The sequence below is a fragment of the Sardina pilchardus genome, chromosome 1 (genome assembly GCF_963854185.1).
Source record: "Sardina pilchardus chromosome 1, fSarPil1.1, whole genome shotgun sequence".
Taxonomy (NCBI): Eukaryota; Metazoa; Chordata; class Actinopteri; order Clupeiformes; family Clupeidae; genus Sardina; species Sardina pilchardus.
In genome coordinates, this window is record NC_084994.1 from 3,038,653 (window position 1) to 3,063,515 (window position 24,863).

Here is a 24,863-nt window from a genome sequence, read left to right on the forward strand (position 1 = left end):
TGCTAAGCTCACTCAAGACAAACCACAAAAGAACACAAGGTGCTCAGAGATATCTGAATGGAACAATACCCAGAAAAGCACACGTCAATGTGGTGTAGGGGTCATAGCAAGGCAAATCATCTGATTGTCAAAAAACTGGTTTACACCAGAATCAGGTGAAGTGTTGGGGTCTTAGGGAAAGGAGTATAAAAAGAGAGAACAAGATAAGTTCGAGGCTTTTGCTTTTGGGTTTTTGCGCTTTTCCGAGATGTAGCGACAGAGGAAGCGGGCTGCTGGGACCTGGTGGGGGGTGGTCACGCAGGGTCGCTTCTTAGTTAACATTGGGAAGAAGACAGAAATACTTTTGTATTACATTTATTATAACCATTTTTCCTGTTGAATTTTTGTGTTTTTGGTGGTTGCTTTTGAACCTGCATGGTGATTGGGATGTTAACCTTTAGTCAGTAGGTTTTTCTTTGTTCTTTTATTTTGTATTCCAGTCCTATTTTTATACCTTTTTAGCTTTTACTTTTATTGGATTTTTACTTTACTATTACATTTATTGGAACCAAAAAAAAAACTAATAAAACCGCTTCCAGTGGGGAAGAGAAAGACATCTTTTTGGTCCGAGTCTCCATCTTAAGGGGTTCTTTCCCCCCCGGTGTGCATGAAGTAGCCCTACTCTTTCCAAGGGAGATTAGAGGTGACCCGTGAGGGATCAGTTGTCGGGCCGGTGCGCTCTAGTTCGTGAGTGCCTGCGTATCCGGAGGAAAGTGGGGTAAGTCAAAGGTTGTTCTCGGCTCCTTCCCTGTTGGCCTGAGGGAAGGGGCTCTGGTCATACGGCTTGGGTTGTGATGTGTGGGTGACATTTTGGTCGGTACTGTATGGTTCACGGTGAGAGTGTTTATGTTTGTATGTCTTAGAATAGGGTCAGGTATTATCGTGGTTGTGTTAGGGAAAGTTAGGCCTAAACGTTCCTAGCATCCTTAGGTCAAGGTGTACGGCTAGATGAATAGACGTTTTATGGCGCCCAACGTGCAGGCTATTGTGGAATTAATAGAATGAGAAAGATTTAGCTATTTAAGGAAAAATACGAATTTGTTCTATTCTGTTATATGTCTACATAGTCTAAGCTCGGATCCAACGCAAGGGACTAATACAAATTAAAAATTGTAGTAGTCAGGTGTTGCGTGTCTTCCCCCACCATTAAATTTAAATTAAAATTAAATGTTGTTGTTTATTCGAAACTGCTCTCACTGAGGAGAGATAATAAATTTTCATTGTACATGTGAGGTTATGTTCACCAGAGGGTGATATAGCTTTATTGTGTATTCAAAGCTACTTTCACCAGGGAGTGATATAGCTTTGTCTGTAACCGGTATCCGAGGCTATTTTCACCAGAGGGTGATATAGCTCTTATTGTGTGCGAGGCTACTTTCACCAGAGAGTGATACAGCTTCTATTGTGTGTGCGAGGCTATGTTCACCAGAGGGTGATATAGCTCTTATTGTGTGCGAGGCTACTTTCACCAAGGAGTGATACAGCTTCTATTGTGTGTGCGAGGCTATGTTCACCAGAGGGTGATATAGCTCTTATTGTGTGCGAGGCTACTTTCACCAAGGAGTGATACAGCTTCTATTGTGTGTGCGAGGCTATGTTCACCAGAGGGTGATATAGCTCTTATTGTGTGCGAGGCTATTTTCACCAGAGGGTGTTATAGCTCGTATTGTGTGCGAGGCTATTTTCACCAGAGGGTGTTATAGTTTCTTTTGTTGTGTATTCGTCCCCATTCGCAAAGTGAGGGATTCAGTGTAGTTTGTGCCAACAGGCATTAGTGTTTTCTGAACTACTGGCTCGGGCGAGTGATTACGCCTAGTCTAGGCGAGTAAGCATCTGGTATATCATAAAGTAAACTACTTGTACGGCGAGTGATTTAGCGTAACGGTGCCGCATAAGGTGGCATGTATTAAGTAGATTCACCATACTCGCACGACAAGTGAATAAATTGCCTTATCTTGTGCAGACAATCTCATCTTGTATATTCGAAATTTATCACAAAACTTAAATAGAGAAGATGATTGCCGAGTGAGTGAGTGAGTGTGTGAACCTACAGGCCTAACTTGTCACAACCTAAGCCGGGATGTATGTCCAGGGGACAACTGGTTATTTCTGCCGCCGAGGATGGAGATTTCTTTTTCTTGGCTTTGAACCTTTTACATTTATTGGAACCAAAAAAACTAATAAAACCGCTTCCAGTGGGGAAGAGAAAGACATCTTTTTGGTCCGAGTCTCCATCTTAAGGGGTTCTTTCCCCCCCGGTGTGCATGAAGTAGCCCTACTCTTTCCAAGGGAGATTAGAGGTGACCCGTGAGGGATCAGTTGTCGGGCCGGTGCGCTCTAGTTCGTGAGTGCCTGCGTATCCGGAGGAAAGTGGGGTAAGTCAAAGGTTGTTCTCGGCTCCTTCCCTGTTGGCCTGAGGGAAGGGGCTCTGGTCATACGGCAAAGGTTGTGATGTGTGGGTGACATTTTGGTCGGTACTGTATGGTTCACGGTGAGAGTGTTTATGTTTGTATGTCTTAGAATAGGGTCAGGTATTATCGTGGTTGTGTTAGGGAAAGTTAGGCCTAAACGTTCCTAGCATCCTTAGGTCAAGGTGTACGGCTAGATGAATAGACGTTTTAGTGTGTGTGTGTGTGTGTGTGTGTGTGTGTGTAAACTAATAAGACATTATTAAAATACTAATAAACTACAGAACTGCTCCACTGCTCTAAATAAATGTTCAGGCACCCACTGTGCTTGGCCTCTGGCCTCACGCCTAACTGCAAATCACAGCCATGGTGATATCTGCTACCCACACCACTCTCACTGCTGTCATACTGCAAATCACAGCCATGGTGATATCTGCTACCCACACCACTCTCACTGCTGCCATATTGCAAATCACAGCCATGGTGATATCTGCTACCCACACCACTCTCACTGCTGACATATTGTAAATCACAGCCATGGTGATATCTGCTACACCACACCACTCTCACTGCTGCCATATTGCAAATCACAGCCATGCTGATATCTGCTACCCACACCACTCTCACTGCTGCCATATTGCAAATCACAGCCATGGTGATATCTGCTACCCACACCACTCTCACTGCTGACATATTGCAAATCACAGCCATGGTGATATCTGCTACCCACGCCACTCTCACTGCTGCCATATTGCTTAATCCACAGACTAATCCTGAAACTCACAAATCGGCTCAAAAGTTTGACTACACAAATGCAATTATATAAGCAATACGCTACAGCATGTTCAATGCTGACCAGTTGGTGTTATATTGTCATGGTTCATCTCCCTAAGATGATAATAAAATGTACACCCACCTTAATGTGTGTATTTTGCAGTTAAAACTGGACAGTCCTTTAGACAGGAGCTGAACTCCAGAATCCCCCAGATCATTGTGATTCAAGTCCAGCTGTAGCAGTGAGTTTGGTGATTGTAGAACTGAAGTAACAATCTCACAGGACTTATCAGTGAGTTTACAGTCAGCAAATCTGCAACAACATTTGACAGAATTATGACAGAAGAACTCTACATATTATGCAAGGATACTTTGAATCAAATTGACAACATTTAGTGAAATTAACATGAAATGATGTCAGTGTAAACAGTGTAGTTGATGCTGCATTTAGATTGGCTGATTATTGATTGATTCATGACTCACTAGAACTAGTCCTTCTGCAGTAACAGTAACAGGTCACATACTGTAGTCTACTTGTAAATGTATGTGTTCTAACTGTACGGTAGGACATGCATTTGTTCATCAATCAATCAATCAATCAATCCAGCCTACAACTTGATGTTTCTGATTCTCTAGAGTACATACTGAAGTGCTTCAACTTTGCGGTGAGGATCCTCCAGTGTAGCAGATAACAGTTTCTGTGCTGATTCTCCAGGATGATTGTTGTTCACATCCAGATCTTTCACACAGGAGGGGTTTAACATCAGAGCCAGAGCCAGACAAACATAACCTTCATCTGAGATACCACACTTACTGAGCCTGAGAGAGAGAGAGAGAGAGAGAGAGAGAGAGAGAGAGAGTTAGTTCTAATTGTTACTGTAAACATTGTTATGCTGTTTTGCTTGTATTGAATTTAGAAAGTGAGTGTGTCATTCTAAAAATATGGCACAGTAATCCTCAAGATTCAGTCTGTAATCTTTCACACTTTTAAAAGCCCGTACACACTACAGTAGGCATGAGTTGTTTATAATACATGAAACCAAGAAAGAGGTTATTTTAGATTAGATATGCCCACTATAAAAGAGAACAGGGAGAACTCATAAAATCCCGGAGGTCCGGGGGCCTTTTAGACACTTTGGAGCAGTCTGCTACACCTTGATATTTTTACATTTTTCATCTGAATGGGCCTGCTGCAGGCGAGAGGACTGAAAATCCTAGGATTTTCTTTTACTGTTTTTACAAAGTGCCATCGATACAGCTCGCAGATATTCAGATGTGTGTTTGTGTAACCTGCGTTGTGTGTAACCTGCGTTGTGTGGAACCACCGCGGTCCAGCCCTGCACACGCCCGGACTCAAACCCGCAAAACAGCAGCACCTCGGATCGGGAGTCGAGCGCGCTAACAATCCAGCTAAAAGCCCAGGCTCCTAACTTTCATGCCATCAGCACTCTTGAGGCGTCGGGGAGTGAGGTTTACTAACGTTCTACTCGCATTGCTAATTAGCGGGCATCCGGTACATTTGGAACAGCTTTGTCAAATCCCCAGGGGGGATTAAAGCCGACTAGGACTTTGTTCATTCATGTGGTGCATTTTGGTTTGAGGTGCAGGAGAATTGGAAGATTTCAGTCATCCTTCCCTTCCCTTGTCTATGCTACTGATGCTGTTATGATAGAGGACACTGCAGTCAAACTACAGAACACAATTGGCTGAGCTCATCAGGACACCCATCCATCTCACTACACTACACAAACACAACCACCCTTTGCTCCTGCATATCCCAGCTAGCAGTTACACGCGGGCCATGTCCGTAAAACCTCTGGCGCTGTCAGCTGAGTTGCGGCATCGGCGCCCTTCTAGATATTAGCTTCTGTAAAACCTGCGGCACTGTCGGCTGAGACGCGTCCTCGGCTAAGTCGTGGCAACCACCATTGGGTCAGGTCATTTTGCCACCTGCAGGGAGCTGCGCGACAGCTGTTAACGTGCAGCAGGCCCAGTTAGTTTCGTTTCAGCACTGACTCGCGGTCAACAGCTTTCCTGCTATGTGCACGAAAGGGTCGCGCGCGCGGGGGGGAGGAGGAAGAGGAAGACCGTTACATTGACGAATGAGCTGTGAAATGATGGTATGGGGTTTAGAATACTATTGGCTGGAATCGAGCCCTGCCCGTTCCGCAGATGATTGACGTGTTTAATTTCCATTTCAGTGCTTCCAACTCAGTGGCTGTAAGTGGGTTAGGAATAGGATTTCAAGTGATTTTGCAAAAATGGCCAAAAAAGCTAATTCCATACCCTACCTTTAATGATAATTAGTGAAGTGTCCTTTTAAGACAACTAAAACGCCACCAAACCATGTGCTATGCTAGTCATAACAATAATCCTTTACAAAAACATGTCTGACTAACACCAACCTTAAGGTCTGCAGTTTGCAGTGGGGACTAGACAGTCCCTTAGAGAGAAGATGGACTCCAGAATCTCCCAGGTCATTGTGACTCAGGTCCAGCTCTATCAGGGAGTTTGGTGACTGTAGAACAGCAGCCACAATTCCACAGGACTTCTCTGAGAGTTTGCATTCAGCAAGTCTGCATAACAACATGAGAAAAGATCAAATATTACAGAGATGGATACATGGGATACAGGATGCCCTGATAAATCGAGAGATATTTTGCATGTCATTCAAATGATTCAACTCTAGAGTACATACTGAAGTGCTTCAACTTTGCGGTGAGGATCCTCCAGTGTAGCAGATAACAGCTTCTGTGCTGATTCTCCAGAATGATTGGTGTTCACATCCAGCTCTCTCACACAGGAGGGGTTTAACATCAGAGCCAGAGCCAGACAAACAAAACCTTCATCTGAGATACCACACTTACTGAGCCTGAGAGAGAGAGAAAGAGAGAGAGAGAGAGAGAGAGAGAGAGAGAGAGTTAGTTCTGATTGGACTAGGTATGTACAGGTCTTAAGACACATATAAAACACCAACTAAACCATAATTTGCTAAGCTAGTCCTTTAAAAAGACATGTCTGACTAACACCAACCTTAAGGTCTGCAGTTTGCAGTGGGGACTAGACAGTCCCTTAGAGAGAAGATGGACTCCAGAATCTCCCAGGTCATTGTGACTCAGGTCCAGCTCTATCAGGGAGTTTGGTGACTGTAGAACAGCAGCCACAATTCCACAGGACGTCTCTGAGAGTTTGCACTCAACAAGTCTGCATAACAACATGAGAAAAGATCAAATATTACAGAGATGGATAAATGGGATGCAAGGTGCCCCGATACATCAGCACCATCAAGTGATCTTTTGCAGGTAATTTCCATGCGCCCACACACACACACACACACACACACAAACACACACACACACACACACACACACACACACACACACACACACCTGAAAGGTTGGTAATGTTATGAGAGGACAGAATTGAATAAATATAAGCAATTTAATAACAAAAGTGTCACTTTATGGCACATCATCAACAACTACGAATATGCTTAATTTAATTTTAATAATAATAATAATAATAATAATAATTTCTTGAGAATATTTCATCCGAAAAATTGGACTTGGCATGGACAGGCCTAAAGAAACATATAAAACACAAACCAAACCATAAAGTGCTATGGCTATGCTAGGCATAATAATAATCCTTTACAAAGACATGTCTGACTAACACCAACCTTAAGGTCTGCAGTTTGCAGTGGGGACTAGACAGTCCCTTAGAGAGAAGATGGACTCCAGAATCTCCCAGGTCATTGTGACTCAGGTCCAGCTCTATCAGGGAGTTTGGTGACTGTAGAACAGCAGCCACAATTTCACAGGACTTCTCTGAGAGTTTGCATTCAGCAAGTCTTTATTGCAACATGAGAAAGATAAAATATTACAGAGATGGATAAATGGGATACAAGGTGCCCTGATAAATCAGCACCATCACCACCACTGCGTAGCGATGCGTAGCCTTGCGGCCGCGTATGCGTAGCAATGCGTTGGGTATGTAAGAGCTCTATGCTGCCATATTGCTTAATCCACAAACTAATCTTGAAACTAACAAATCGGCTCAAACGTTTGACTACACAAATGCAATTATATAAGCAATACGCTACAGCATGTTCAATGCTGACCAGTTGGTGTTATATTGTCATGGTTCATCTCCCTAAGATGATAATAAAATGGATACCCAGTTACCCACCTTAATGTGTGTATTTTGCAGTTAAAACTGGACAGTCCTTTAGAGAGAAGCTGAACTCCAGAATCCCCCAGATCATTGTGATTCAAGTCCAGCTGTAGCAGTGAGTTTGGTGATTGTAGAACTGAAGTAACAATCTCACAGGACTTATCAGTGAGTTTGCAGTCAGCAAATCTGCAACAACATTTGACAGAATTATGACAGAAGAACTCTACTTATTACGCAAGGATACTTTTAATCAAATTGACTACATTTAGTGAAATGCACATACAATGATATCAGTGTAAACAGTGTAGTTGATGCTGCATTTAGATTGGCTGATTAATGATTGATTCATGACTCATTTGTTACCTGTAGTGAGAACTAGTCCTTCTCCAATAACAGTAACATGTCACATACTGTAGTCTACTTGTTAATGTATGTGGTCTAACTAGACAGTAGGACATGCATTGTTTTATTCAAAGGTAGTTGTTTTTTGTTTAAGTCTGCCAATCAAATGTTCTGTTCTGTGTGGAGATTATACAGTACTGGTTAGGCTACTGAATGCAATTACAGTACATGTATCCTCACTTGCGTGAATGTCAGAATAAATCAATCGATTAATCAATCAATCAATCAATCCAGACTGTTTGTTGTTCTCTAGAGTACATACTGAAGTGCTTCAACTTTGCGGTGAGGATCCTCCAGTGTAGCAGATAACAGTTTCTGTGCTGATTCTCCAGGATGATTGTTGTTCACATCCAGATCTTTCACACAGGAGGGGTTTAACATCAGAGCCAGAGCCAGACAAACATAACCTTCATTTGAGATATCACACTTAGTGAGCCTGAGAGAGAGAGAGAGAGAGAGAGAGAGAGAGAGAGAGAGAGAGAGAGAGAGGAGAGTTAGTTCTAATTGTTACTGTAAACATTGTTATGTTGTTTTGCTTGTATTGAATTTAGAGAGTGAGTGTGTCATTCTAAAAATATGGCACAGTAATCCTCAAGATTCAGTCTGTAATCTTTCACACTTTTAAAAGCCCATACACACTACAGTAGATATGCCATGGAGTCCAATGCAATTATTTCAAATATTTAACATTCTCTTTCGTTCTCACGTCACACAAGTTCACACACTTTCAGTAGGCTATAGCCTATTGAATACTGAGTGAATTATGGAGTTGTTTATAATACATGAAACCAAGAAAGAGGTTATTTTAGATCAGATATGCCCACTGTAAAAGAGAACAGGGAGAACTCATAATATCCCGGAGGTCCGGGGGCCTTTTAGACACTTTGGAGCAGTCTGCTACACCTTGATATTTTTACATTTTTCATCTGAATGGGCCTGCTGCAGGCGAGAGGACTGAAAATCCTAGGATTTTCTTTTACTGTTTTTACAAAGTGCCATCGATACAGCTCGCAGATATTCAGATGTGTGTTTGTGTAACCTGCGTTGTGTGGAACCACCGCGGTCCAGCCCTGCACACGCCCGGACTCGAACCCGCAAAACAGCAGCACCTCGGATCGGGAGTCGAGCGCGCTAACAATCCAGCTGAAAGCCCAGGCTCCTAACTTTCATGCCATCAGCACTCTTGAGGTAGCCTAGAAATCTAGACGCCCCTAGCGGCAACAAATGTAATTTGGCTGGCGGGGCAGTCTAGGCACGATCTATAGAGCCAGGGAGCTGAGAACCCGAAGCACCAGCGGTAACCAGCATAATGGTGACTGACATGCGACCAGAAGTTGTGACGGTAACACATCCTGTTATTTGAAAACAAGAAGATGATTCGTTTAGCATTATCGTATTGCGTGGAGAGGGAATCTTACGCATCCTGCTACTTGAAAACAAGAAGATGATTTGTTTAGCGTTATCCTATTGCGGGGAGGGAATTTGAAACTGTTTATCCCACCCCTCCGATTGAGCCCTGTCTAGGGTGAGTGTCCAGACCCTACATCTTGATGTGGGTCTGGCTCGTCAGGCTACTGTTGAGGCGTCGGGGAGTGAGGTTTACTAACGTTCTACTCGCATTGCTAATTAGCGGGCATCCGGTACATTTGGAACAGCTTTGTCAAATCCCCAGGGGGGATTAAAGCCGACTAGGACTTTGTTCATTCATGTGGTGCATTTTGGTTTGAGGTGCAGGAGAATTGGAAGATTTCAGTCATCCTTCCCTTCCCTTGTCTATGCTACTGATGCTGTTATGATAGAGGACACTGCAGTCAAACTACAGAACACAATTGGCTGAGCTCATCAGGACACCCATCCATCTCACTACACTACACAAACACAACCACCCTTTGCTCCTGCATATCCCAGCTAGCAGTTACACGCGGGCCATGTCCGTAAAACCTCTGGCGCTGTCAGCTGAGTTGCGGCATCGGCGCCCTTCTAGATATTAGCTTCTGTAAAACCTGCGGCACTGTCGGCTGAGACGCGTCCTCGGCTAAGTCGTGGCAACCACCATTGGGTCAGGTCATTTTGCCACCTGCAGGGAGCTGCGCGACAGCTGTTAACGTGCAGCAGGCCCAGTTAGTTTCGTTTCAGCACTGACTCGCGGTCAACAGCTTTCCTGCTATGTGCACGAAAGGGTCGCGCGCGCGGGGGGGAGGAGGAAGAGGAAGACCGTTAGATTGACGAATGAGCTGTGAAATGATGGTATGGGGTTTAGAATACTATTGGCTGGAATCGAGCCCTGCCCGTTCCGCAGATGATTGACGTGTTTAATTTCCATTTCAGTGCTTCCAACTCAGTGGCTGTAAGTGGGTTAGGAATAGGATTTCAAGTGATTTTGCAAAAATGGCCAAAAAAGCTAATTCCATACCCTACCTTTAATGATAATTAGTGAAGTGTCCTTTTAAGACAACTAAAACGCCAACCAAACCATGTGCTATGCTAGTCATAACAATAATCCTTTACAAAAACATGTCTGACTAACACTAACCTTAAGGTCTGCAGTTTGCAGTGGGGACTAGACAGTCCCTTAGAGAGAAGATGGACTCCAGAATCTCCCAGGTCATTGTGACTCAGGTCCAGCTCTATCAGGGAATTTGGTGACTGTAGAACAGTAGCCACAATTCCACAGGACTTCTCTGAGAGTTTGCATTCAGCAAGTCTGCATAACAACATGAGAAAAGATCAAATATTACAGAGATGGATACATGGGATACAGGATGCCCCGATAAATCGAGAGATATTTTGCATGTCATTCAAATGATTCAACTCTAGAGTATATACTGAAGTGCTTCAACTTTGCGGTGAGGATCCTCAAGTGTAGCAGATAACAGCTTCTGTGCTGATTCTCCAGAATGATTGGTGTTCACATCCAGCTCTCTCACACAGGAGGGGTTTAACATCAGAGCCAGAGCCAGACAAACAAAACCTTCATCTGAGATACCACACTTACTGAGCCTGAGAGAGAGAGAAAGAGAGAGAGAGAGAGAGAGAGAGAGAGAGAGAGAGAGTTAGTTCTGATTGGACTAGGTATGTACAGGTCTTAAGACACATATAAAACACCAACTAAACCATAATGTGCTAAGCTAGTCCTTTAAAAAGACATGTCTGACTAACACCAACCTTAAGGTCTGCAGTTTGCAGTGGGGACTAGACAGTCCCTTAGAGAGAAGATGGACTCCAGAATCTCCCAGGTCATTGTGACTCAGGTCCAGCTCTATCAGGGAGTTTGGTGACTGTAGAACAGCAGCCACAATTCCACAGGACGTCTCTGAGAGTTTGCACTCAACAAGTCTGCATAACAACATGAGAAAAGATCAAATATTACAGAGATGGATAAATGGGATACAAGGTGCCCCGATACATCAGCACCATCAAGTGATCTTTTGCAGGTCATTTCCATGCGCCCACACACACACACACACACACACACACACACACACACACCTGAAAGGTTGGTAATGTTATGAGAGGACAGAATTGAATAAATATAAGCAATTTAATAACAAAAGTGTCACTTTATGGCACATCATCAACAACTACGAATATGCTTAATTTAATTTTAATAATAATAATAATAATAATAATTTCTTGAGAATATTTCATCCGAAAGATTGGACTTGGCATGGACAGGCCTAAAGAAACATATAAAACACCAACCAAACCATAAAGTGCTATGGTTATGCTAGGCATAATAATAATCCTTTACAAAGACATGACTAACACCAACCTTAAGGTCTGCAGTTTGCAGTGGGGACTAGACAGTCCCTTAGAGAGAAGATGGACTCCTGAATCTCCCAGGTCATTGTGACTCAGGTCCAGCTCTATCAGGGAGTTTGGTGACTGTAGAACAGCAGCCACAATTTCACAGGACTTCTCTGAGAGTTTGCATTCAGCAAGTCTGCATTGCAACATGAGAAAGATAAAATATTACAGAGATGGATAAATGGGGTACAAGGAGCCTTGATAAATCAGCACCATCAATTGATCTTTCACAGGTCATTCCCATGCCAAATCACACACACACATAACAATGTGAAAACATATAAAATATTGCAGAAATGGATAAATGGGACACAAACAGCACCATCAAGTGATCATTTGCAAGTAATCATCTTTTTTTCCAGTCTGAAAAATTCCAAATTCAAATTTGCTAACAGGTTAGTCTGGGTTCACCCCAGCTGGTAGTAGACTAGTGACTTCAACATTATATTTAGTCACTATAATTAGCACAGTCTCTCCATCAGAAACTCACCGTGCCTTTCTGCAGCACCTCACAGCTGGGAGCAGTCTCCTGCGTCCCTCATCTGATGTGTTGTATTTCTTCAGCTCAATCTCATCCAGCACCTCCTCAGACATCAGAAGCATGTGGGCCAGTGCTGAACAGTGGGCAGGAGATAACTTCTGGTTGATGTTCTTTGGTGATGACAAGAATGTCTGAATTTCTTTCTGCATGGCATCATCATTCATTTCAAATAAGCAGTGGAAAAGATTGATGCATCGTTCAGGAGAGAGACCTTCTCTGTTGAGCTCCTTCATGTACTGACATATTTCCTTGATACTATTTGAGCTGTTGTGTGTGTTGCTCAGTAGACCTTGCAGAAGTTTGTGATTTCTCTCCACAGAAATGCCCATCAGGAAGCGAAGGAAGAGATCCAGGTGTCCGTTCTGGCTCTCCAAAGCCTTATCAACTGCACTCTTCAGTAAAACATGTAAATTGTCTTTTATTCCTAGTGCTGACTGAAGAGATGATGCAAATGATGGATTGAAATCATCTCTTTTCTTTCCACTAAGGAAGCATTTCAATGCCTTGTGGTTCTTAGCCAAATACGAGTGAAACACATACACAGCTGCCAGAAACTCCTGGACACTCAGATGCACAAAGCAGTACACCTTCTTCTTTTGAGATTCCACAGTTTCTGTCTTGAAGATCTCAGTGCACATGCCAGAGTACACTGAGGCTTCACTGACATCAATACCACACTCTCTCAGGTCTTCCTCATAAAACATGAGGTTGCCATTCTCTAGATTCTTGAAAGCCAGTTCTGCCAGCTTCAGTAAAATGATCCTCTGAGATTCCAGAAGTTTCTTTGTATCTGTTTCAGATACACTCTGATACTTCTGATCCTTTCTTGTGGTTTGGATGAGCAAGAAGTGTATGAACATCTCAGTCAGCGTTTTGGGAATGTCTTTGATGTTTTTCTTTTCCAGCATCTGCTGAAGTACAGTAGCTGCAATCCAACAGAAGACTGGAATGTGGCACATAATATGGAGACTCCTGGATGTCTGAATGTGTGAGATGATTCTGTTGGCCTGACTCTCATCTCTGATTCTCTTCCTGAAGTATTCTTCCTTCTGTGGGTCATTGAATCCTCGTACTTCTGTTATCTGGTCGATGAACTGATCAGGAATCTGACTGGCTGCAGCTGGTCTTGAGGTTATCCAGATGAGTGCAGAGGGAAGCAGAGTTCCCTGAATGAGGCTTGTCATCAGAACATCCACTGATGATGTTTGTTTCACATCAGACAACTCACTTTTCTGCTCCAGGTCCAGAGTCATCCGACTCTCATCCAAACCATCAAAGATGAACACAACCTGACAGTCTTTGTATCCTTCACCATCATTCAGCTCCTTCAGCTCAGGGTGGAAGTCAAGCAGGAGGCTGTAAAGACTATACTGATTACTCCTGACTAAATTAAGCTCACGGAAAGAAAGGGGAAACATAAAATCTACATCATGATTGGCTACCCCATCTGTCCAATCAAGAATGAACTTTTGCACTGAGACAGTTTTTCCAATACCAGCAACACCTTTGGTCATGACAGTTCTGATGTGCTTCTCCTGTCCAAGTAAGGGCTTGAAGATGTCGTTGCAGTTGATGGGTGTGTCTTCTGTGTTTTGAGATCTGGACGCTGACTCTACCTGCCAAACCTCATGTTCCTTATTAACCCCTTCACTCTCTCCTCCTGTGATGTAGAGCTCTGTGTAGATCTTATTGAGGAGTATCTCAGCTCCTGGTTTGATGATGCCTTCAGAGATGTTCTCAAACCTCCTCTTCAGACTGGCTTTGTGGTTCTTTATAACTCTCCTCAGGTCCTCATCTGTTTAGAAATGACAAAACAAGTCATTAAAAAGTCATCAAATACGCCTACATCCACAAGCACTAATGAACAAAAATAAATAAATTGGTATATTTGTTATTGTTCACAGGGCTTAAAATCAATGTTCAGTCCTTCACAAGCAGAATAACACAGGGAGAGAGGGAGGGAGAGAGAAGTGGTTCTGAATATATGTGTGTGTGTGTGTGTGTGTGTGTGTGTGTGTGTGTGTGTGTGTGTGTGTGTGTGTGTGTGTGTGTGTGTGTGTGTGTGTGTGTGTGTGTGTGTGTGTGTGTGTGTGTGTGTGTGTGTGTGTGTGTGTGTGTTTGTGTGTGTCTGCATAGGATTCAGATTGATTCAAATAAGAAGTTGGTCTGTCTAGTCAATAGTCGCATATTCACTTGAACAAATTAACTTCTGAGGGTCCTGACATTTAAAACGAGATACTTAGAACTTTGGAAGTGCACAGGAAGTTTATTAAAAAATACTGTTTATTCAAGCAGTACCTTCATAGAATCTCTCCGCTGGGCGCCATCTTGTGGTGAAGTCGCGATAAGTCGACTGACGAGCACAAACGAACAGGAAAGACAGGGGGACATATTGCAAACATTTTGAGCTTTGTTACTCATCATGCTCATGTAGACAGTATAACTATATATTTCCTATGGAATTACTTTAGCAATATGTTCCCCTGTCCTTCCTGTTCGTTCATGCTCGTCAGTCGGCTTATCGCGACTTGATTCCAAGATGGCGCCCAGCGGAGAGATTCTATGAAGGCACTGCTTTTAATAAACTTCCTGTGCATTTCCAAAGTTCTCAGTATCTCGTTTTAAATGTCAGGACCCTCAGAAGTCTACCAATGCAGTGTGGAGTTACTTGGAACCTTTTTAATGGTTTAAAAATAGCGATTTAGCTGCATAGGCTACGTGATGCCCAATTTAATAGATTCAAGCCTACTGCAAGCTAGGCTGAAAACGGAGGAGTTCGGAATGCTGGGGGTGAGCAAAGGTGCGTCTTACAACACGTGTGAGTACACCTTAACATGTTTCGGTACAGTTAAGCTCAATTTCACACCGGAATTCTCCTTTAAACCTTGGAGTTGAAAAACATTGGTATTGAGATGGTCAGTCAACTTGAATGCAGAGTTTTAATCAGATGTGTGCAGCATAGCCTACTAATGATGCTGACCGTATTTAACAATAATTCAGCTAGTCGTCTTCTGTGCGTCATTGCGTTCACGATTGTGAATGTTTTGTTTGGATTAAATGTGCATGTCGAGGGGCGGGTGTCCATTGAGTGCGCATGAGAGCGGGCCAAGGTGAATTCGTTTACTTGGTAAAGTTGCACGCATAGTCTACAAAATTTGCGGAAGAACTTATGCTTCCACCCGCAGTGTCAGGTGCATCAGTGTGACCACGCTTCCAGGGATGATCTCGTTATGGAGACAGACGCGGTGTGCACGAAGGGGAGTCTGTGTCTGTGTCTGAGTGTGTGTGTGTGTGTGTGTGTGTGTGTATTAAAGGGCGCGTGACGCATGACTGACAGAGAGGGAGAGCAGGGAAAGGAAATTCAGCTTAACGAATGCTGCGTGTTTTTCAATAGCGTTAGCAAATAAATAATATTTTAAAAAATGAACGCAGTCAATGGCCGCACGCCGGAATTCCGGCACGGTGCCGGAAAACTTTAATCCCTGTTTTCAGAAAACCTGATCAAATCCAAAATGTATACTCACCTAGTTCCCTCTTTCTGCATGGTGTATGTCCAATGTGCAGGTGTCTCCTGGGTCCTAGATCCTGGGTCAGTTCAGCCCTTAACCTGCAGGGACATCAGACAAACAACACTTGGACTAATGCACTAATTGCTCCTCAGATAATCCACTGATTAAAATGTGCACTATGCACCTTTATTTTATCTGCACTTGTTTCTGTTTTCAGAATAGAATAGAGATTCCACAAAAGACAGAAGGTCCAGACTAAACTACAATAATAAATTATTAGTGGAACTTCACCAGACTCATTATACTCATTTATAAGATACTCATTGATCTGCTACACTTTAATTATTTGAACAGAACAGAACTTAAACAGAATCTGTTCATCTGAATGCATTGCAGACATCAGCACACATGAAGCAGTAAAATAAATGTCTACAATCTATGATGCACTCTTAGAATCTGTCATTTCTGATTAGCAGAGGTACATTTTTAGCAGTTTAATGACTGGCCATGGTGTTTGTCAGTTCTGATTATAGGTTATAGATTGATCAGATTAGATAGATAATAGATATAGATTATACAGATTGCATATATTATATAGATTATATAGACACTGATTATTGTGTGCTGATGTCTGCAGTACATAATATTATAGATAATACACAAACACTATGGCCATAAACTGTTAAAATTGTACCTCTGCTAGTAGACATGATAAAGCAATCAATACACTCTATATCCATTCCCCAGTTGTATTTTTTATCTGCTACTGCAATTATGGTGAGATCATTATTTATTTTTTTAAAAGGCAGTTAAGAAATCAGAAAATTGGAGGCATGGAGGCATGTTTCTGTTTTTGTGTGTGGAGTCTTGGACATGCACACAAACTTGTTTTATGTGGACTGCAACTGTGTGGGCTAAGTAAGCCAATTGAAAAAAAGGCCAAGTACTGTTCCATTTCTGCAACTATAAGTGGTGTACCCATTTGGAGACGACACTGTCATGTCTGCCCATAACACAATGAATAGCACAAAGCATAGTGTGCTTGATCAGACCTGTTTAAGCGTGTAACAAACTTCCATCCATGTTTGAATCAGTTTATCTCTTCCCCTGTGTTAAGGTCCATAGCAATGTGTGTGTGAAGAAAGCTACATACTACCACTACATAATGTGACCTTTACTTTCACACAGATGCAAAGCTATGAGCTCTTGCATTCACTTTTATTGTTGTGTCAGTGTCAGTGTCTGTCTGAGTATGCAGAATTACATGCGACTGACATGCCTACAGACTGATAACTAAATTACATGTGACTGACATGTCTACAGACTGATAACTAAATTACATGTGACTGACATGCCTACAGACTGATAACTAAATTACATGTGACTGACATGCCTACAGACTGATAACTAAATTACATGTGACTGACATGCCTACAGACTGATAACTAAATTACATGTGACTGACATGCCTACAGACTGATAACTAAATTACATGTGACTGACATGCCTACAGACTGATAACTAAATTACATGTGACTGACATGTCTACAGACTGATAACTAAATTACATGTGACTGACATGCCTACAGACTGATAACTAAATTACATGTGACTGACATGCCTACAGACTGATAACTAAATTACATGTGACTGACATGCCTACAGACTGATAACTAAATTACATGTGACTGACATGTCTACAGACTGATAACTACTCACTGTAGACCTGGTGGAACTGGTTCACTGCTGAATTTGGGCATATTACCCATGGACTTATCACTCTTCATGGACACACAGCTGGGCACTGGAGATGGAGGTCTGTGTGTCTGTGGGCTGGTTACATAAGGAGACACAAGAAACTGAGTAACATCAACTCATTGAGTAAATAAGCATACAGTATGTTGTTGTTTTCTAAACACATACAGATCTACATGGTGTCCATCATTTAGGAAGAGGTTAGACCTTTACATTGACATGAGTGAAAAGCTATACCTTCTTGCATTCACCTTTTAGATTATTCATCTTATTTCTTGTGTGTGTGTGTGTGTGTGTGTGTGTGTGTGTGTGTGTGTGTGTGTGTGTGTGTGTGTGCATGTCTAAATAGCGTGTAGCCTATAAAAACTACAGACTGATAACTACAGATAACTACTCACTTTGGTTCACTGCTGAAGTTGGGCATATGACCAATGGACCCATCACTCTTCATGGACACACAGCTGGGCACTGGAGATGGAGGTCTGTGTGTCTGTGGGCTGGTTACATAAGGAGACATAAATAAGAATACAGTATGCTGTTGTTTTATTGAAACACACAGATCTACATGGTGTCCATCCTTAGAGGAGCAGGTTAGAACTTTACTTTGTCAATGATGAGAAGCTATGAGTTCTTACATTTACTTTTCTTAACTCATCCTATTTCTTAAGTGTGTGTGTGTGTGTGTGTGTGTGTGTGTGTGTGTGTGTGTGTGTGTGTGTGTGTGTGTGTGTGTGTGTGTGTGTGTGTGTGTGTGTGTGTGTGTGTCTCTAATATAAGCCGGACAAAAACTACAAAAGGTTCACAGCAGTGTAGGCAATTTGCAGTGATGGTATTATCAGTCGTATGTCCACTATTGCTATTGAATTCTCTTTCTACTGCTGCTCCCATGAACATGTGGATTCATTTGTGCAGTTTACAAGTTTACTGCCAACATAGACAGGCACCAAATGATTGCATCTGTGGATTCACTTACCCTCCATCAGAGTGTGTTGGTTTGCTGCTTTGTTGCACACAGCTGTGTGCTGCAGACTCTGGTCTGGGTGTTTTACTGGGACCTGCAGCCTCCTCTCTCTCCTGAGAGACACTCATCCTAGCAGCAGTGGGAGAGTCTCTCTGGGAACGGACATGACACATATGCAGCTTTACCTCTTGTTTCATGGGTCACCACATTGATTGCCCACACACCTGCTTGCCTCTAGGCCTGTCACAATAACACATTTTGCTGGATGATGAACTGCCATCTAATGTGTGTGAAATACAAAAGAGCCAATAATGTCATAATGTGTGTGAACTACAGAACGTTGGAAGTTGAACAAAAAGGAGTGTTCACCACAACGCTGAAAATGACATGAAGTTTAAAATTGCTGTAGTTTTGCAATGATTACTTCTACAGATATACTATTGGCAGAGACTATTTGCACCCGGGTGTAAATAATGAACATTACTATTTACACCCGGGTGCAAATAATCAACATTACTATTTACACCCGGGTGTAAATAGTGTAATAATCAACATTACTATTTACACCCGGGTGTAAATAGTGTAATAATCAACATTGCTATTTACACCCGGGTGTAAATAGTGTAATAATCAACAATACTATTTACACCCGATGTCTAACATCCATGTTCTCTGTCAATAGGCCTGTGTATTTACCAGCTCTACAGTAGGCTAGGCCTAATAGTTTTGAACAGTTTTTAGCTGTTTTGCCATGTCTGGGTTACTTGGAAGTGATTATACAAATATTAGGGTAATGAGTGGTCATGTGGTAGCTTCATCAAAGACAAGCTACTTTAAAGATAGTCCAGTAGTAATAGGGTCAAACCCGGAACAAATTAGTAACAAGCTGAATTTTTCAGGATATGTTCAGAATACCTTTAGGAATAACATACTAAAAGTCCCCGTGAATCCCCCTTGTGCTCTCTGAGATATTCAAGATGGCGTCCAAAATGGCCGTAATTTGGAGATTTTTCCGTATTTCAGGCTTAAAACCTAATACAAATGCAATTAAAAGGTCAAAATATATGTTTTATAGGGCAAGTAAGTCAATTTCATCATTAGTTTATTGAATGGAGACATTTCATAATAATACAGTTACCTCCATAAGTATTGGAACACATGCTAAAGTTGACTGTATAAAATCGTCTTGTGGAAATTGATCTTAATGCCTTAAATGGAAAAAATGAGGAAATATCCAACCTTTAAGCCGTTTAAGGACATCAATTTTGTTTGTGAATAAGTATATATCATAATGTTTTTTTTTTCAGTTAGCCTATTATCTGGTTTCATTCTCATTGAGCTCAATGCAATTCAAACCAGCTAATAGGCTAACTGAAATAAAACCATGCTAATCTCTTGGTATGGTGAAGGGTATGTGATGATGTGGGGTTATTTTAATTCCAAAGGCCAAGGGTTCTTTATCAGGGTGCATTGTGTCCTGGATGGATCCATTTATTTAAAATAAATAAATGAATAAAAAATCGTCCTGCCTCTATGGGAATTTTAACACATAGGGTTAACATAGGCGTTCCAATACGTATGACCCCTGTATTTTAAGGAAAACATTTATTTATCTACAATACATTATTCATTCAGAAAGATATTTCCTCATTTTTTCATTTAAGGCATTAAGATCAATTTTCAAAAGATGATTTTATATAGTCAACTTAGCATGTGTTACAATACTTATGGTCGGAGGGGACTGTACATCACTTCAGTCATCATTCTCATCATCAGAAACTGGTCTTGATTCTTCAGTTTCTTCATCATCTAGTAAAGATGACAGAGTTGGCCTTCCTTTGCATCCAACTTGCACATAATCCGTGCATAACTCCTTACAGATAATGCATGACTCTGTCGCTGTCGCTGAATGACTCTGATGTCAAAAATATAGTATCTATAGACTCTGTGACCGTGACAATTTATATGTGAACTCCTACTGAGCTCAGGACTTCACAAGTTCACATTTAAGAATGTTCACAGTACTGTAAATGCGTGTAGGTTTCCAAGAAGAAATTACAATCAAGGATTGAAATGACAAAAAAGTCATTATTTGCATAATGAATACCTCTCGTATACTGTATGTTTATGAAATGGCTTTATTACTTGATGTTTAGGACGTTATGTACAAGTATACTATTATATGCTATATGAGGTCAGCATTATATATAATATTATGTGCTATTATATTACAAAGGTTATAGAGGGAAAATTGTTGTCTGATTGTTTTATCTAACTGTGCGTTCACACCAAAAGCTACCAAAGTTGCAAGATCGCTTTTGTAGCTGTAAAATGCAGCTGCTACATAATTATTATGAAGTTGCTCATGACATGAGAGATTTTAACCTTCAATTTCAATTCTCTTAACTCAATTTTTGTTAGAAAATGTAAGATAATCTGCTATTTTATATAGCTTATAATAATAATAATGATGATGATAATAACAATAATATATAAAATTGTATTGTATCGTGACCTTAATATGGTGTAGCCTATCGTATCGTGGATTGAGTGTGTCATTACATACCTACCTTTAACTTTTTTTAGTCGCTCTAGTCGCCCAAATTTTGCCGCTGGTCGCTTTTGTTGCTTTAGTCGCTCGTCTCCATTCAAAGTAAATTGCTTGCAGTGATTTCGCAGCTTTGGTCACTCTTGGTGTCAAGGCACGGTTACATTATGTTCAATCTCACAATCATGTCGACTATCAAATTTGTATGTACATTTTGTGTCATTGTCACATTAATGATCTTGTAATCTTGGTTAACATTAATTTTAGCAGTGTGTCAATGGTGAATTTGGATTCCTTGTATGAGAAAACATATTTCATGGTTCCATCCAGGTCACTGTGCACCCTAATAAAGTCCCCTTGGCCTTTGGAATTAAAATAACCCCACATCATCACATACCCTTCACCATACCAAGAGATGGTTTTATTTCAGTTAGCCTATTAGCTGGTTTGAATTGCATTGAGCTCAATGAGAATGAAACCAGCTAATAGCTTAACTGAATTAAAACCATTATGATACTTATTCACAAACAAAATTGATGTCCTTAAAGGTTGAATATATCCTCATTTTTTCCATTTAAGGCATTAAGATCAATTTCCAAAAGACGATTTTATACAGTCAACTTTAGCATGTGTTCCAATACTTATGGAGGTAACTGTATTATTATGAAATGTCTCCATTCAAGAAACTAATGATGAACTTGACTTACTTACCCTAAAAAAACATATATTTTGACCTTTTAATTGCATTTGTATTAGGTTTTAAGCCTGAGATGCGGAAAAATCTCCAAATAGCAGCCATTTTGGACGCCATCTTGAATATCTCAGAGAGCACAAGGGGGATTCACGGGGACTTTTAGTATGTTATTTCTAAAGGTATTCTGAACATATCCTGAAAAATTCAGCTTGTTACTAATTTGTTCCGGGTTTGACCCTATTTTGAGCTAATGCTCTTGGACTAAGAGTTGTTTTCTGAGTTGTCTTCCAGGCAGCGCTGCCACTGTTGACTTAAAAACACTTAATCCTACTCCTAACCTTAACCCTAACCTTAACCTAACCTTAACCCTAACCTTAACCTAACCTTAACCCTAACCTTAACCTTAACCCACGCCTAAGCGCCTTCCAGGCAGCGTTGGGGGCTCAAAGTCAAAACACAACCTTTCTAACAACTACTGAAGCCTACTTCTACTTAACTCTACTCATAACTGAAATAAAACCAGTAAATCTTTGACAGGTTCAAAAAGCACAAACTCTTATTTGCCGCGAGGTAACGTCATCTAAGAAAAAAGAAAGTCATGGTGCGTAGCAGCTACTTTGGCAGGCAAAAAAAAAAAAAAATTCATCTGAAGTTCGAACCTAGCACCTCGAGAATGGTAACACAGTCACTTTACCGCTGTACTACGCCCCGTCGAAGAGGAAGGGGAGAATACTAATTATTGACTAACTTGTTGGGGTTGCTAGGTAACGGTGAACAAAACAAAAAGATCGTGTTTCTTGATTGTGCTTGCAAACGGACGGCTTTACCCGTTCACTGAATAAAGTTTGTGGAAATTTAGCACCACTTTCCCATCTCAAATATAGTTTTAATAATCCTAACTTGTTAGATTTAGGTAGGCCATCTCCTGCCAAGATGGTCCCGCTATGTTGGATAGCACGCATTTCCGGTTTGGGTGCAAATAAGAAAATGCCTCCATTCCACTATTTACACCCGGGTGCAAATAATCACTCCGTATACTATTTAAGATGTATGCATAGTTTTTGTGCATTTTTATTCTGACTTTTTTCAGAGATTGGGTGAAATGGGGTGATTTCACACGGAATGACCCATTTGCCTTCGTGCTACCCTCATTGTTATTCTACTGAAGGAATCCTATGAAGTGCACAATATTAATGCCTGCTTATCGCACATTGATGAGCACTTGTAGATACGTTTTGAATAGCAATGTTGATGTGAGCTATAGGCTAAAGTCAATTCCTCAGTGCTGATCGAGGACTTTTTGAATAGCAACGTTAGCGTGTGAGACTATAGGCTGAAGTCAATTCCTCAGTGCTGATCGAGGGCGTTTTGAATATCAACGTTAGCGTGTGAGCCTATAGGCTAAAGTTAATTCCTCAGTGCCGATCGAGGGCGTTTTGAATATCAACGTTAGCGTGTGAGCCTTTAGGCTAAAGTCAATTCCTCAGTGCTGATCGAGGGCGTTTTGAATATCAACGTTAGCGTGTGAGCCTATAGGCTAAAGTCAATTCCTCAGTGCTCATCGAGGGATTTGGCCACTCTAGCCCATGCAGTTCACGTGGCTTTAGGACAGTTAGTTAGGAAAGGATTGTAGACCACATCAACATCACACCTCCTTACAGAATAAAAGAGTGTTTCAGAGTTCACATGGCTTTAGGACAGTTAGTTAGGAAAGGATGATAGACCACATCAACATCACACCTCCTTACAGAATAAAAGAGTAATCAACATCACACCTCCTTACAGAACTAGATGCACCGCATAGCGGTACACAATATGACCGCCGCTCAGTTCTGCACATTCTCTCCAAAACGAATTACGCTTGTCAACTTTCCTGTATCTCCGATTTGTGCAATATACTGTATATATCTCCTACTCTTGCAGCTCATGTGAGTGTGTGCATGTGTGAGTTTGCTTGTATAAAGATGTGTGTGTGTCTGTCTGTGTGTGTGTGAATGTGCATGTGTGCGCGTGTGTGTGTGGAATCCGTGGAAGTGTGTTTATCTGTGCGTGTGAATCTGTTGATATGTGTGTGTGTGAACTTAGTTACTTTTTACACTGAGCCCCCTGCCGGCTCAACATAAAAATGGAAATCGGTTTTGCCAATAGCCTACTCACTATATTGGAATTTAACAGTTACGCCATTTTGACAGTAACGTCAACAATATATAGAAGACATCACAACCTGCAAAAAGTAATTTCAGGGAGGTATCTAAAAATACTTTAACCTACTGAGATACTGAAATACAGATGAATAGCCTCTGTTTGTTCAATAATGTCTAGTCAGTATACCAAATAAGAGAGGCCTATAGATAGAAACTGTGGTAATAAAATATGAAGATTTTGGTAGTTTGGGCTTTTCGTGTATCCTTCTATTGTAGCCATTTAGCCATCTACTTTAGGCCTGAATTATATGCCAATGAAATTACACTTGTTAAACTCACCTCAATAAATATTTTGCAATCATTTAATCCACCATGGGCAATGCTAAAATTACTGTTACAAACCAGCGGCAGAGTTGGCGGTCCAACGCGGGTACCCACCAGTGGCCCGCTGGAGTTTTGCTCATCAGTTCTCTGGCGGTCCACCGGCGGCTCAGAAGTGGCTCCAGATAAAGGGCCACCCTTTTGCCGCTTACTACCCACCAGCTTCTAATTGGCCTTATTTATGGCCATAATAATGAAAATGATGTACTAAAATAGCAATAATACATTATAACACTTTCCATTTGCCCTCAATCAGAACAATTTACAATTATTTACAGGGCTTACCAAAGTTACCAAATTTACTAAGGTGAAGACAGTGCCTGCTGATGAGAAACCTATAAATGTATTCTGTAATTTAATAATCCAATATAAAAACATTTATCCTCAGCAACTATCACACAGACTCACCACACATAGTATTAGGTTCAATACATTTTGTTTATTTATTTATTTTACATGCTTTTCTTTATTTATTTGACATGCTCATTTACATGCTTTATTTATTGTACATGTTTAAACAATTTATTAAAATTATTTTTAATAATGATATTATGCAACACACTCTTCAGATGTAAGGACTTAAAAGCCACCTTTCCTGCTGCACCAGTCTAATTAATTTGGAGCGCCAGGGACCTCCTCAAAGCCCGGCCCAGCATCCTCTTAAACAGCATCTTTGGTGGTGTTTCCTCCCAAAATAGCAAAATTGAGCTGAATTTACTACCTTTTC

The 24,863-nt window shown here is 41.3% G+C and overlaps 1 protein-coding gene across 1 annotated transcript in view; it reads right to left on the reverse strand.

Annotated features, from left to right (window-relative positions):
- The window catches only part of LOC134075390 (E3 ubiquitin-protein ligase TRIM15-like), a 32,083-nt gene extending 18,309 nt beyond the window's left edge, over positions 1-13,774 (reverse strand). Inside the window, exons 1-2 of the mRNA XM_062530858.1 lie at positions 13,761-13,774; positions 13,373-13,524 (exon numbers count right to left, since the gene is read on the reverse strand). Of these exons, the coding sequence (XP_062386842.1) occupies positions 13,373-13,524; positions 13,761-13,774 (166 nt within the window). The remainder of the gene's footprint in view (positions 1-13,372; positions 13,525-13,760) is intronic.
- Positions 13,775-24,863: the final 11,089 nt, after the last annotated feature.